Source organism: Lacerta agilis, chromosome 13, assembly GCF_009819535.1.
Source record: "Lacerta agilis isolate rLacAgi1 chromosome 13, rLacAgi1.pri, whole genome shotgun sequence".
In the NCBI taxonomy this organism is placed as follows: Eukaryota; Metazoa; Chordata; class Lepidosauria; order Squamata; family Lacertidae; genus Lacerta; species Lacerta agilis.
Genome location: NC_046324.1, coordinates 34,798,608 through 34,813,517, shown reverse-complemented (window position 1 = coordinate 34,813,517; position 14,910 = coordinate 34,798,608). Strand labels below are relative to the sequence as shown.

The 14,910-nt window shown below is 46.1% G+C and overlaps 1 protein-coding gene across 4 annotated transcripts in view; it reads right to left on the bottom strand.

The window, feature by feature from the left end:
* Nucleotides 1-14,910, bottom strand: part of RAB11FIP3 (RAB11 family interacting protein 3) — an 82,148-nt gene that overhangs the window by 8,444 nt on the left and 58,794 nt on the right. For 2 of the 4 annotated variants that reach the window (XM_033167761.1, XM_033167763.1), the window contains exons 5-8: nt 13,785-13,961; nt 7,883-8,017; nt 3,380-3,415; nt 227-320 (exon numbers count right to left, since the gene is read on the bottom strand). In XM_033167761.1, coding sequence (XP_033023652.1) covers nt 227-320; nt 3,380-3,415; nt 7,883-8,017; nt 13,785-13,961 — 442 coding nt within the window. The remainder of the gene's footprint in view (nt 1-226; nt 321-3,379; nt 3,416-7,882; nt 8,018-13,784; nt 13,962-14,910) is intronic. The other 2 variants (XM_033167762.1, XM_033167764.1) reach the window with 1 other exon arrangement.

The window sequence follows — 14,910 nt, the reverse complement described above, 5'->3', positions numbered from 1 at the left end:
GAGTTGGGAGCCCAAAATTGTCTGGAGCAGTACTGCAGCAGCATTACACCCTTATGGGAGGAGGGTGACTGCTGCCTCTCTGTATGAGCCACTGGTCTGTGTTAGTCTCCTCCTGATCAGGAGACACATACCCAGATCTTTAACAGAGAGACAGAAAGAGAGAGAAGAAAGCATTTGCTTCCACACACTCTAACACTAATGCTTTCCAGCTGTAAAACACACCCACCTTATCAGTGATGTCCTCTTCCAGGCATTCGATGTTGTTCCGGAAGGGTTCCTCCATGACATCCAGAGGGAGAGTTCCTGTCTGGTGAAGGTGCCTGTAACGAAGACAGACAAGGCCGACCCAAAGCAAGAAGACAATTAGAAGGACCATCATCACAGAGGAGAACACCGAACTAGCACAGTTGTGCATGGGTTAACATTTCCACCTTGCTCCTTTCCCTTCCTGCAGGGGATTCCATCATCAAGTGCAGTTCAGAAGCCCTGTCTGACTACCTGAGTTGGATTTCTCAATTTAAAAAACCCAAACACTTCTGTTTCACAGGCTACTGCCTGCCCACCCCAGCATCCCTCGATAGTCCTCTAAGCTGAGCAAGTTTGTCTGGCACCTTTGTGGGGTGGCAGAGAGAACAATAGCGTATTACCAGGTTCCCACACTTACACACCTTTTTCCCTTTTGCTCTTTGGAATATGGGATGATTAAGATCTGACTTTTCCCCACTTAATTTCTTTCTGATCTTCATGGCAGCGAGATAAAACACGTGCTCAAGAGCAATAAAGAACATGAAAGAGGCAGGACCGTGGCTCAACGCTGAAGCATATATACTTAGCAGGCTGGATGTCCCAGGATAAATTGCTGGAGTGGCCTGTTTGCATCTGGGAATCCTACATTCAAATCCTCATCCACTCTAAAGCCTATTAGACAGCCTTGGGCAAGCAACAGTCTACTCTACTTCACAGAAAGGGCTGTAGCTCAGGAGCACAGCACCTGCCTTGCATTCAGAAGTTTCCAGGCTGAATCCCCACATTTTCAGGTAGGGGACGGAAATTTCTCTGCCTAAAACCCTGGGGAGCCACTGCCAGTATGTATGTAGACCATACTCAGCTAGGTGGAAAGCATAAGGCAGCTTTCTATGTTCCATAAGAGGCAGGCTGGGAGGCAGAGAGCAAACTGGTAAAACAGGCCCTCTCATCACATTGAGACTCCTGCATTGCAGGGGGCTGGACTAAATGACACTCATGGTCCCTTCCAACTCTACAATGCTATGATTCTATGCCCCCACACCCATGGAAGCTGCTTACATTTTAACACTTCTCCCTGTGCGCCTCTGTTGTGGTCCAAAGGCCATCATTTTATGACACGACACCCAGGCCAGACATTTATCAGCTGTTAACTAGTAATGCACTTTATCACTGAAAGTGTTCAATATTCCACCCAAAGGACAAGGGGGAGGCAGGCTTTGGGTGTCCTCTTCCTTCCCCACCCGCCATGCAAAGCCTTAATACAGAAATTCATGCACCGAGACTGTGAATGCATTGTGGTGTTTGAAGGGTGGTTAATAATAGGTGGTTAATGATAGGTTATAGGTGGTTAATAAAAGTTACACTGCTGATGAACCAAAGGAAAGCATGAAAAAATATACAGGCAGCTTGGAAGCTATGGACCTCATTCCATATCTCCTTCCACAGCAGGAAAACCTGTCTCTTGAAAACAAGGCAGAGCCAGGAATACCGTCAGGTTTGGTAAAGAAATGCCACCCAAAAAGCCCTGCAAGAGGGCAAGCACAGCCTCCTCCCTGATGGCCCATTAAATTTGAGCCAGGTCATATAGCAGGGATAGCCAACCTAACCCAGAAGTTGCTGGACTACAGCTCCCATCATCCCTAACCACTAGTCCATGTTAGGTGGGGCTGATGAAAGTTGGGGCCCAGCAGCATTTATTTGGAGGATGCCATGTTAGTTACCTCTGGCTGTGGTGGCAGGAGGAGAATACAGCGGTGACTGGGCAATCAATATTGTCCCAACCAGTGTGCATGTCGGAAAGAAACTGATCCCACTGGCCAGCTAGCGCAAGAGGCTTGGTGAGCTGCATCCTGCCCCCCAATAAACGAGGAAAGTGAAGTAAAAACTCCAATCTCATTGGCACCTCTCATGGGTGTCACCTGGGGCAGGGGTGTGTGAGTAGTCCCTCCCATGTAGTTTTTAAATGCTCCATCTCTTCAGAGGTTCAGGTTGGGTATCAATGTAATAAATAGAATAGAATTTAAAAACAGATAGAGGAGTGTGTGTTTTTGTGTGTGCGTGTGTGTGTGTGTGTATCACCTACTTTGGGGGAGGCAGTTGCTGGTATTTTACCTTCTTAGATGTATCCACCTAAGTTTTAGTCAGAGTAGACCTATTGAAAATAAAGGAACTAAGTTCATCATGTCCATTAATTTCAGTGGGTTACTCTGATTAAAGCTAACCCCTTTTCCAAGACCCAAAATGGCAGCAAAAGCAACACCTAATCCAGTGAAGAACACCCACTCCTTGTGCAACTTTCATAGTTTAATCATGAGTCCTGAAGGGCAGACCAACAAATGGGTATCCACATGCTCTGGTTGAAGGAAGAGAGCGAGCGAGAGCAGGAAGAAGCCCTAAGAATGCCTTTTCTCACACTTTGTTCTTTTTGCAAGCAATGTGTAGAGGATAGTCATTAAGACAAAGTGTGTTCTGGTGGATGTCTGAGATGCTTTAACAGGAGATCCCCACATGGAGAAAGCAGTCTCCCAAGGTACGCTGGGCAGAAGCCTTACAGCTTTTACCCCTGAAACAAGGTAGCCTTCCAAATTTAAGTGCTAGACTGGTAACAAGGAGCAGCATGTCAGTGAGTAGGGTGGATGGAGGATAAGTCATGCAATCTGGCCCTCCCGTGCACCCAGCATAGAAACCAAACAGGCTACAGGGAGGAGAGAAGCCCCCTCCTCTGTGTGGAAATGCAGGTTTTGCTGTGTCCCCCTTCTCCACCAGCCCCCAGCAGACAAGTAAAAAAATGACAACCCCCAAGCTGCAAGACTCCTCAAATCCAAGAAAATATAAATAGAGCCTCCAGGAGTACTTCATCCATTCCCTCTGGGACAAGGAGAAAACATACCAAACAAAGACCACCCGCATGCACTTCTAGCATGCAACGGCAAAAGACGTAACTGCTCAGGAAATATTCTTTTTTTAAAAAACAAGGAAAGAAACTGTCCTCATGCAGTCACTGAAAAGAGAAGGTGGAAAGAGAAAGAGTGATCCCCAGCACACGTGGGGGGGGGGGGAACTCATGCAAGGAAGCCGTGGAGTGGGCTTCGAGAGCAAGCGCAGGGAGAGTAAAAGGAACATCAGAGCGTACCTGGCTACCTTCTTGCTTGAGAGCCTCTTATTTGGACTGTGGAATGAACAACAGGAAAACTAAGTCAGGAAAACTGACACCCAAGAGCAACAAGCGAAACAGGAAGCAAGCGAAGACAGAGCGGCAGGGGCATATCCTTTACAATTCACGGCACAAATGCACAACACAGCACACCCAGGCCATGCACTGCATGTCCCACCCCATCCCGCCCCAAATCTAAACCCAGCCAGAGGCAACATCTTTTCTGCACACGTTTTTAGCAGCACTGCAACATCGGAACGGAACAAAACGAGCCCTCTGTGGTGCTTGCAGGAGCATCCGCCGCTCCCCCCCCCCCGCGTCCGTTCACTGGCCAGTCCTGAAAACAGATCCCGAGGCTAAGAATAGAACTTGAGCGTGGTGGGACTTTTGGCTTCTGCTGGATTTAAACCCACCTGTTAGCCAAGCAGGCATCTGAACCCCCGCTAGCAAGGTGCAGGGAGTGCCAAGCAATGTACCTTAAACAGGCGCACCACAGAAAAGTTCTGTGGCACACAGAGGTGAAGCCAACTGCACACACCTGAAAAAGCCCCACTACAAACCAAGCCTGGATGTGCCTTGGCCGGCTTTCTAAGCAGGAGCTTCTGTCAGAGAAAGAGGAGAAGGGGCCAGAAGGATGACTGGAACCAGGACAAGAAGGTGGGAGAGGAGAACCCAAACCCAATACGTAGGGGGGCTGAGGGAACTCTTAAAGGTCACCCCTAGGAAAAAGGTTTCTAGCCCAAATCGCGGCATCACCTTTTCTAACCTCTAGAGGTGTGTATATCTGTTTCAGGGAATATGTTGTAACTGTTAAGATATATAACACTCAGAAGCAACAGCTTGCCCAAAATATTTTTACTCACTGAGGCAAAGGACAAGAGGGCACCTGTCCCCCATCTCCCACAATTCCAAGAGCAGAATCTGACCGGAGTCACATCTGCACCATACATTTAAAGCACTATGGTGCCACATTAACAGCCAGGGCTTCTCTCAGGGTTCACTGGGAAAGGTGAATTGATTGTTAAAGCACTTGGGGAACTGTAGCTCTGTGAGAGGAAGAGGGGGTCTCCTAACAACTCTCAGAACCCATAACAAATGACAATTCCCAGAATGCTTTGGGATAAGCCATGGCTGTTAACGTGGCAGCATAGTGCTTTAAATCAGTGTTTTTCAACCACTGTTCCGCGGCACACTAGTGTGCCGCGAGATGTTGCCTGGTGTGCCGTGGGAAAAATTGAAAAATTACTTTATATATAGTCAATATAGGCACAGAGTTAAATTTTTTAACATTTTTTAACATTTTCTAATGGTGGTGTGCCTCGTGATTTTTTTCATGAAACAAGTGTGCCTTTGCCCAAAAAAGGTTGAAAAACACTGCTTTAAATGTTTGGCACAGGTGTGGCCTGGACTGGGACTTTAATCTTGCTTCAACACTGGGAAAGGGATTGTGTCCTCCACCACACATGAAGGCAGCAGGCTAGTTTAGGGGGTGCATAACAAGTCTCTAGCACACACAGCTCTGACCTCCACCAGAGGAGAATGCCCAGGAGGCTCAGCAGGAATGGCTGAAGGTGCTGGCGCTGCCGCCACCGCCCACCTGCCAGCATCCACCACCTGAGGCGACTGCTTCACTTTGCCTAATGGTAGGGCTGGTCCTTAAGAGCAGAACATAATATATTCAAACACAGAGAGACCAATGGATTGACCTTTGTGATAAGTTTTTAAGCAGAAGCTGGGTAGCCGCCTATCAGACAAGCTGTAGGAGTGGGTTTCTTGCATCAACAGAGTGTTACTAAAAGGTATTGGAGGTTCTTTTCAATGCTGAGAGTCTATATATAGCACCCTTAATGTGTGCAATGCTGTACAGAGAAACATGCAAACAAAGGTCAGCCTCTTCTTGGCATTTACAATTCAAGTTCCAGTGGAGAGAAAGGGGAGGCATCTGCGTGTAAAAATGTCAACATGGATTTGAACCCACCACTTTAGCAGTAGGCATGTCATACAGGCACACGCAGCCAGCAGTAGCCACAGGTCTCTGTTGACAGCGGCACATGGCACCAATACATCCTTGCCATGTTCAGAGGTGGCTGGTGCCCACTTGAACTGGTAAGGCGGAAGACAGGGGGAGGGACCAACAGTAGGTAGAGCCAGAGCCAATGACAGTTACAGCCAGAACTAGAGTCAAAGCCAACTTTTGTCGCCCTCCTCCTCCCCTGCTGAGTGCGACATGGGGCAACCCGGAGCCTAAGGAGAAGGTAGCTGATTGGCTGTGCCATTCCTTGGACTGGCAATGTGTCAGAGAGAGGGGAGGTGGGGGCTGGCTGAGGGTAGGCTGAGGTTAGAGGGGCAGTGCTCCACTTGCCCTGATATACCAGCCTCCACTGTCACACCGTCTCTTCCCCACCTCCATGCCTTCCGATCATGTGAATTCCCCTTGTGAACATCCACCAGAAGGAGTTAGGGGTGTTGGACATGCAGCATAATATAATTGCTGGAAATATATGAAGCAAGAAAAGAGGGTTCTCGGAATACATGACATCTCCATTTGCAATGTTTGCAATGCTGTCATAAGCCTTTGATCTCACCACACCAATCTAATGCAATCATTTCCTTCAGGCTGGAAGGGGCTGTATCTGAGTGGCAGGACACCTGCTTTGCATGCAGAAGGTCACAGGTTCAACGCCCAGCATTTCCAAATAAGGACTGGGGAAGAGCCCTGCCTGAAAAACTACTGCCAGTCATTGTGTGGACAATACTCAAATGTAATGCGCACCTTTTTTGGCCAAATTATGTCATGAAAATTAGGGTGCGCGTTAGATTCGATGGCACATTAGATTCGTGTAAATGCAGTAGATTAATTGACAAGACTACAAACCTGCACACGTACTCAATTAAGCTTACTTGTTGAGTAGACCTGCATAGGATTGCACTGCTGCAAGGCCTCTCATGTTCTTCTTATTTGCTTCATCTCCTCCTCCCATCTGCCATACCCAACTCCATGCCTTCTGCCATGGCTTTTCCCAACACTTGCCAACATATGTGCTGACAGAGGCTGATGAGAGTTGCTATCCAAAGCAGGTGGAGGGGGCTAGATTGGTGACAGCTGCCTCATGGCTTGCAGCGATCGCTATGGTCTCCATTTACCAAGCCAGCCCAACATATTCATCTACAATTCTCAACCTGCTTTCTAAAACCTCCATCGCCTCGTCTTGCTTGAAGCCCCCCACCTCTTTCGCTAGCTGCTGCCATTCCCAACGCCCCGTTCTCCTTAGGCCAGCGTAGATCACAAAGGCACCAAGGAGGAATCCAGAAACGCCACATTTGCTTCATACACACACACACACACACACACACACACACAGATTAGTTCATGCAAATGAGATTAATTGCAGAGCAGAGAAAATGCAAAAAGGAGGATTCCCACTGGCAGTGCTCTTCCTGGTTTTGAAGGGCTAGAGACAGGGCGTTTTCAAATGCAGTGCTAACAAACACCTCCGTCTCCCAGCATCTTTTTTTAAGGGCAGTCAACTGAGTGCAAGTTGTGCAGACACTGATGTGCATTTTCAGCAGCCAGTGATCAAGACTGCTATTGAGAAACAGCCTTCCTCCCTGAACAGATACATACAGGCAGTGAAGAGGGCTTTGCATGCAGAAGGTCCCGGGTTCAATCTCTGGCATCTCCTGATAGGGCTGGGAGGGGCCCCTGCCTGAAATCCTGGACAGACCCAGACCATAACTGAGATAAAGGGGTCAACAGCCTGACTCAGTATAAGGCAACTTCCTATGGCTTGTCTCCAATGCCAAGTTCTACTTAAGAGCCGATTCACTGAAATTAATGGACAAAACTAACTCGGATCTATTGCAATGGGTCCACTCTTGAGTATGACTCAGGGGGCCAAAACCCTATGTTCCTATCTTATGCAAGAAAATGGTGGACTTGATATTACTAAGAGGATGGGGGTGAGGGTGGAGAAAACCACAACTGAATAATACATTTTGGCAGGCAAGCTGCTCCATCATCACACTTAGCTGTTTTAATTTTGTTCTTTTTGTAAATAAGCTCTGGGGTTTTATTTTATTACAGTCGAGTGGTGTATAAATAAATCTTGTGAAATAAACCAACCAACCAATTTGGCAAACCTCTAATGAAATAGGCCCGCCCTGCAGCATAAGCGCCCCAAATATCAAATGGTTTCAATAACAGAGGCCAAATATCACTTAAAGCTGCCTGGTAGGCAGACGGGCAGAGGCTAAATTCGAACTGGGGACTTCCTGATTCACAGTTCAGCCTTCGCCAATAGACAACAACAGTTCAAGGCCCTTCCTCTGTACGTACTACAGACGTGATTTGTTAAAAAATAAAGGAGGAAGGAAAAAAAGCGAGCACCTTTGCTTAGCAAACCATGCGAGTCCTACTTTCCCAACAACATATAAATCATGCAACTTTAAACAGAAGAGTGTCTCATGCCCCAAACGAGTTACCTATTCATTTCAAGATCATTTAGGCGAGCAGACAGGTCCTCGAGGCGGTTGATTTGTTTGTGGCACTGGGTACAGTAAAACTCAAACGCCTCGTCAGTGATAATGCTGTGCAGTTTCGCCGCAAGTGGGTTGGTGCTAGAAAAATCACAAGTGTGTCATTCTTGTAAAAAGAGGAGAACATTCAGGCACAGCCCCTCGATTCCACCTGTGGCTTCCAGAAGTTGAAAGAGAAGATGGATGCTCTCAAGCAGCCAATTTTGGAGGCAGGTGGTGTTTTGTAAAAGGAAGACATGGGCTAGTTAATGCCATTTCAAGGAGATAATGATTTGCCGCCTCTTTCCAACAAACTGCCACTTCACCCCACGAATCACTTGAAGATTTGCTGAGTCTTAGAAGACCACTTCATTATTTTTCTGCCTATTGCAGAAATTGTAATGCGCTGTGCATGATTTTTAATTGTATTACTACTGCTTCTTTTATTTCTTTTAATTTGAATTTCATTGTATTATAATTTGAATTCCATGAACTGGTGGACACTCATCCAGCACGCAAACGAAGACCCTACAGGACAAACTGCAGCATTCCCTAATATATGGTTGGATCCACATTTTCCTTCCTATGGATTTTAACAACTTTCAGTCTCTCCCCACACTTCAGTGCTTGTGCTCAGTTGGTATTTTTTTCCAATTAAAAAAGCATCAAGAAAAATACCATTATAAATCAATATTTAATGTGGTGCATGTGCCTTCTCTCATCTTCAACCACAAATCCATAGACAATATGCCGTGAGCCACCTAAATGAAGTTTGCAGACCACTGGTGGTCTGTGAACCGCAGTTTGGGAATACTTGCAATAGAGTGTCCCAACTGGTGCTCATCTGTCTTGCTAGAAGCCATTGCAAAGCTCATTATCAGAAGAGACAGATCCCACCCACACTATATAGGATACTGGATGGGTAACGTCAAACCCATGAGCCAAATACAGCCCTCCAGGCTATTCTGTGTGACCCTTGGAACTCTCCCCAAGCCAACGTAGTTGCATGTGATCTGTGGCAGCCATTTTTGGTACTGTGACAACTAAAAAAAAAAATTGCAGTAAGGATTTAAAATATGTTTGAGAGGCAGGTGGTTATACCTCCCCTCCACTGAAATAAACTTCTGGAAGCCACGCGGTTTAAATCAAAGATAAGGTTAATGGTGAAAACCACAAAGGAGAGGTTTAATTTAAACACACGCACACGCAAACACAAACATAGACACACAGAGGTGTGAGTTGGTGGAAACAAGGTTAAATTTACAAACACCTGGAAAGACAGTAAACGACTTGGCTCAGTTCCTACTGTTTTGCTGAGCAACTTACATCTCAAGAGGAGGCTGCAAGCATCTATTTGGGTGGAAAGAATCAACAAGCCAAGCAGCATCAGTTCTGGGGTTTGGAAGGCCCTGGGGAAAGACCCCCTCTTTGTGCCCCCTCAGTGAATGTGCATCCTTTACTGCAGCTGATCCAGGGGGCTCTTGTCAGAGGGACCCCTGCAGGAATATGTGGGTCTGTGGCAGATGCCCAAACATGCTGACCTATGGTGCCAGAACTGAAGCCATTGCAAACTACAGGAGCTTAACACTTCTTGGTGTGCCATCAAAAAGCTTTGGCACTGTATGCATAACAGCATCCTTATACCAAGCTACTGATTTCAGATGAAGTTGTTCTAAAATGTGCAACAAACTCCCACAATTGATCCCCTTCCTACCCCCAAAGAAGTCATTCACTCTTAAAAAAATAATAATTTTTGAACACTGCGGCCTAGCAGGAGCTAAAGTTTGCAAGGAGGAGGAAAAAAGCACAATGAAGAATCAAACCTAGAGAAGAACAAGCTCTGGTGCTGACTGATACAACACTTTTCATTTAGCTCCACACGATTTGGAGTGAAATGCTCCTTCCTTGAGAGCAGGAAAACTTGCAACTTGTTAAATGCAGAAACACTCTACTCTGGAAATCTGGACTCGACAACCACCTCTGCACAAGTTGCAAAGCAAATTGTTCCTCTCTCTGTAAATGCTACAGCTGTTGCTTTTGCTTAAGTAAGGGCAGCACTGTGGGGAAGACTGGGAGAAGAGAGCGAAACCAAACCGCAAATAGAAGACGCACTCTGTTCAGCACAGAGAGATGCTCAAGTCATTCTCAAGCTACACCACCATTGTGTTGCAGCATGGAGTGTGGCTGTTCAGGAGTCCACCTCTCCATTCCCTCCTCTCCCCCATCCCACAATAAACAAACATTCTGTGGTCGCTGAGCTTGGGGTGTTTTGCCACCCCTCCTGTATTTCCAGATTTTGTTTTGTTTTGTTTGTTTTTTGTATTTCCACTTGGGATTTAAATGAAGGGTTTTGTTTTTGTTTGTTTTTTAAAAAAAATACAAATTGCTGCAGAAATGAAGAGAACTGAATTGAAGGTTGGAAAAAATGAGAAGCAGAGAGAAGTCAACTGACAGATCCACCTATCCTTAAGTATAACAACCTCAGGAGGGCACCAGGAGGGCAGAGAGTAGAGGACATATTTGCATGCAGTCGACTTGCTTGCTGGGACAAGTTAGCAGCTTCTGAGAGGAGTAAGATGCATCTTCCTGTTCACATCTCCATAGGAAATCCCTGCTCCTGCTGGACCACTGACAACAGGAAGCCCTTCAACCCATTTGTGCAACTCTCCCTATTTTCTCCTGCTCGCTCAGCAGGACTAGCCAGCGCCAAGCATCCTGTCAACAACCACACAAGCTGTTAGCGTCCAGTAGCCAGAGCCCAGCTCAGCATCTTTCAGGGGCATCCCCTTTGGCAAACAGCCTTAGGACCAGACAGCCCCAGGTTCAATTCCAGGCATCTGTGAGCTAGACACTAGGAGAGACGCTTGCTTGAAATCCAGGAGAGCTGTTGCAAACCGGTGGTCTGATAAGGCAGCTTCCTCAGTTCCTATGACAAGCTGGCTCCTCCTGCTTGCCTCGTTTCCCAGCAGGTTCATTTGGCACCAATGTATGGTCAATCTGCACATGGCCTTACTTAGATCCCATCAAAGTCCTCGTTTCTTTGCATGGAGTGAAGATGTGTTTGCACCAAGCTATTGGGGTGATTTGTTAGCACACCTGGAAACCTGGACCCATTTGCATGCCAAGAGCACAGGGCATGATGACCTGTGTGCCGCAGGCACATGTAATCCAGGTAGAGAAACATCTGCACAGATATGGGAGAAATGCCCTAAAATGAAGGCCTCTCTATGGACTGCATGGGAAAGGCAGAAGAAAGGTGCTTTATTCTGCTCAGAAGGCATCAGAGAAGGTATGCGACACCCATCATCTTCCATAGCTATTTCGTGCAGCCAAAGAAAGTATCTCTCACACAAATCATTTTCTCCCTGCTGCTTAGAACACATTTATATGGATCTGCAGAGGGGAGAGAAGCAGGATTTATGGGCTTTTTGTCATAGCTCAGTGGTAGAGCATCTGCTTTCCATGCATAAGGTCGGGCTGGGAAGGACCCTTCTCTGAAACTCTGGAAATCTGCAGCGAGTCAGTGTAGACAATACCAAGCAAGATGGATCAATGGTCTGACTCAGTGCAAGGCACATTCCTATGTTTGCAAAGGCAGAGCACCTCTGCTTTTCGTGTGGATGCTGTCAGGTTAAATCTCCAGGTAGAACGGGGAAAGAGCTCTCTCAAAAATCCTGCAGAGCCAGTAAGTATAGACAAGATTGAGCCAGATGGACCAACGATCTAACTTGGGATGGTGCAGCTTGCTACGTAGCACAGTCATTTTCTTCATGCTGCCTGTGTGTTGTTGGCTCACAGCTATTCTCCTGCACATTCAGCACACAGAGGGGAGAAAACTGTGGCAAGGTGTGCCCTGACGGCTTCAGAGTATCAGGCTGGTAAACAAGCCAACTCGATACCAGCAAAAACCTGTTTGGTGGAAGTACCCAATAGCCAAGCTAACGCCGACTGGGTGGTGAGTGCTGAGAATGTGGAGACAGTGCGACCAGGCAGTGCTGGGAACGTGCTGAAACAACCAGACCTTCCCATTCGCCACCTGACCCACGTTTGATATGCTAGTGTGCCGCTGCTGAAAGTACACCCAAGTGCTTGTGGAGCTGTGATCTGGATGTATGTTCTGGAGCAATTTTTTTATTAGTCTTCAATTACAGTCTAATAATAGCCCCATTATAACAATACCAATTTATAATACAATTATTAATACCAATTGTTCAAATACCAAATTATATAATTTAGATGAAGTAGCTCCCTGCATGCTAGATTTGATGGATGGATTGATTGTTTGCATTATTTCTGCGTTCCAAAATCTTATTTATTTCAATTACATTCCGGTCATAATAATAATCCCTTATACAACAACTGCAGTATTAATAACTTCTATTCGTGTTGACACAGTAAATGATTTATAAAACTACAAGTGAGGAACTCAAGCTATATCCTTGTTCTTCCTGTGTGTGGCAATTATTCTGTCCGTGGTGTTTCTTCCTGTCCTCGTAAGATGTTATGTCTTTCTTTCCCCCGGTTGTTGTTGTTATCCATCATGCCTTGGATGGAGCTGGTATCCCATTGTTGATCCAGAAATTTATACCTCACTCTGTCCTGTGCTTCATTGTTTTGCAACTTTAACAACAGCTGCAAAAGTCACTCTGTCCCAATAAATAACCTGTAGTCACCATTTTTCCTCTCAGCCTGGGAAGAAGAGTGATCTGTCAAACTGTAGATGACTCAATAAAACCTTATCAGTTCCTTCGCAGTTCAGACTCCTTTCATCCTTCCTTTCAACTGAAGATATATGAGCAATTATACTTCCAATTAAATTAAATTCCAAGTCCTCTTAGCATTATTCAGTTCACTTCGTAAACAATAAAGAATGGGGAAGAATCAGCTCTAAGTTTCCATCATAAACCTTTTGCAAAATAGCGCTTCCCTCCCTTTTTGCTTTTTTTTACACACAGTTTCATTTGATGTTATATTCCGTATTTATAATCAAATTTCTTCCATCCTCACTTGTACAAATATAATTTAAAATAACATTCAGAGGAGGGTCGCCGAATCATAAATGTAGAGAAGAAAACTTTATTTAAAGAAACCGTAGGCTCCCCCCCCCCATCTTTTGCACCGAATGAAGTCTTATCTCAAGTTCAAACCTTAAAGTCCTTGCAGTTGGGTTTGCTCCGGAATTTGTGATCTCATCTCTTCTATCACGTGCCTGTACTTTAGTACAATTAAACTCTAACAGGAAAACCTCTGCTTCTTAATGGTGGCATTGAAGGGTTTTTGACAGGTGAAGTGCTTTCCATGCCGGAGCAAGAGCCAGGTACCGAGACGAACTGTGAGTGAAGCCCATTCCCTCCATCCCTGGGGGGAATTTGCAAGGATAATTACCCTCAATCATCCTTGTATTTCCTTCACCAACAATCTCCTGCTGTCGTGGGGCCTGCCTCCATTAAAGCAGAACAGAACTGGAAGCCGTGTGCTGGAGCAATCTCATGACTGTTCACCAATACTACTAACCGCAAGTCTCTAATAGATTTCCCTTTGGCCAATGGTTACTGCAGCCTTTGCCAACCTGTGCCCACCAGATACTGCTGGACTACAACTCCCATCAGCTTCAACTAGCATAGCATGTTGGCTAGGGCTGATGGGAGTTGTAGTCCAACTTTACTAAGGGCACCATATTGGGAAAGGTTGGTTTAGCGGCTGGCTCAAAGACATATAACCAGAGTTATAAGCAGCAGTTACTTTCGACACAGCAACCAGTGGTGATGGTGCTGAAGACAGGCTATGGAAGAAGTTTATAGACAGGCACCAGCAAGTTGAGAAATGTTCAAAATGCAGCAATATGAGACACAGGGTCTGGCCATTTTACCTGGGAGAGAGGAAGGATGAACTGCTGAAGCCACTTTCTCCGTTGCACAAGCTGTCTGAGAAGAGATCCACCTCATTCCCTTCCCCGTAGTCCTCAAAGTGCTCCTCCCCGCTAATTACGGTGACGATGGAGTGATTGTTAATGTCCGAGGTCAAAGGCAGGTCATGAGGGTGAGATCTGTTGGTGGAAAGGGAAGTCAGTATCTCAAGAGAAGGAACCAAGGCGTGAACCACACCCACCACTTCCAACAAATGATGACCACACCCCTGCAGAGAGCGGCATTGATGGAGCCATGTTCAAGACTGCTGCCTGCATTTTTCTGCTGCCACAGATCCACATTATTATTATTTATGACATTTATTAGTCATTATGTAATCATTTATGTATTATTACATTTATCATGTGGCTTCACCACAATGGCATTCGTGATCCAAATTTACAGTTATCTACTATATATTTTTGGGACGCGGGTGGCGCTGTGGGTTAAACCACAGAGCCTAGGGCTTGCTGATCAGAAGGTCGGTGGTTCGAATCCCCGTGACGGGGTGAGCTCCTGTTGCTTGGTCCCTGCTCCTGCCCACCTAGCAGTTTGAAAGCACAGAGTGCAAGTAGATAAATAGGTACCGCTCCGGCGGGAAGGTAAACGGCGTTTCTGTGCACTGCTCTGGTTCGCCATAAGCGGCTTTGTCATGCTGGCCACATGACCCGGAAGCTGTATGCCGGTTCCCTCGGCCTATAGAGCGAGATGAGTGCCACAACCCCAGTGTCGTCCGCGACTGGACCTAATAGTCAGGGGTCCCTTTACCTTTACTATATATTTTGTAAAGTTGTTAGTTCACTTGTTCACTACACATTTTGGCACCTCTTAAGATATCATAATTAAATTTTGCATGACGATCCCCGAGATCAAAGAACAGGTTTCTGTCAGTGTTTGGATATGGTTGCACATCATTTTGAATCAAGATGGCAGACTGAACTGATCAAAGCAACTGTGTTGATTTTATGCTTTCTTAGCAATGTCCGAGCAATGCCACGTACGGGGCTGCTAGTAGATAAATATTTTGGGCTGACTTGGTTAACAGGAGCAGCGGTGATTGCTGCAAGCTGCAAGGGAGCTTTTATGAAC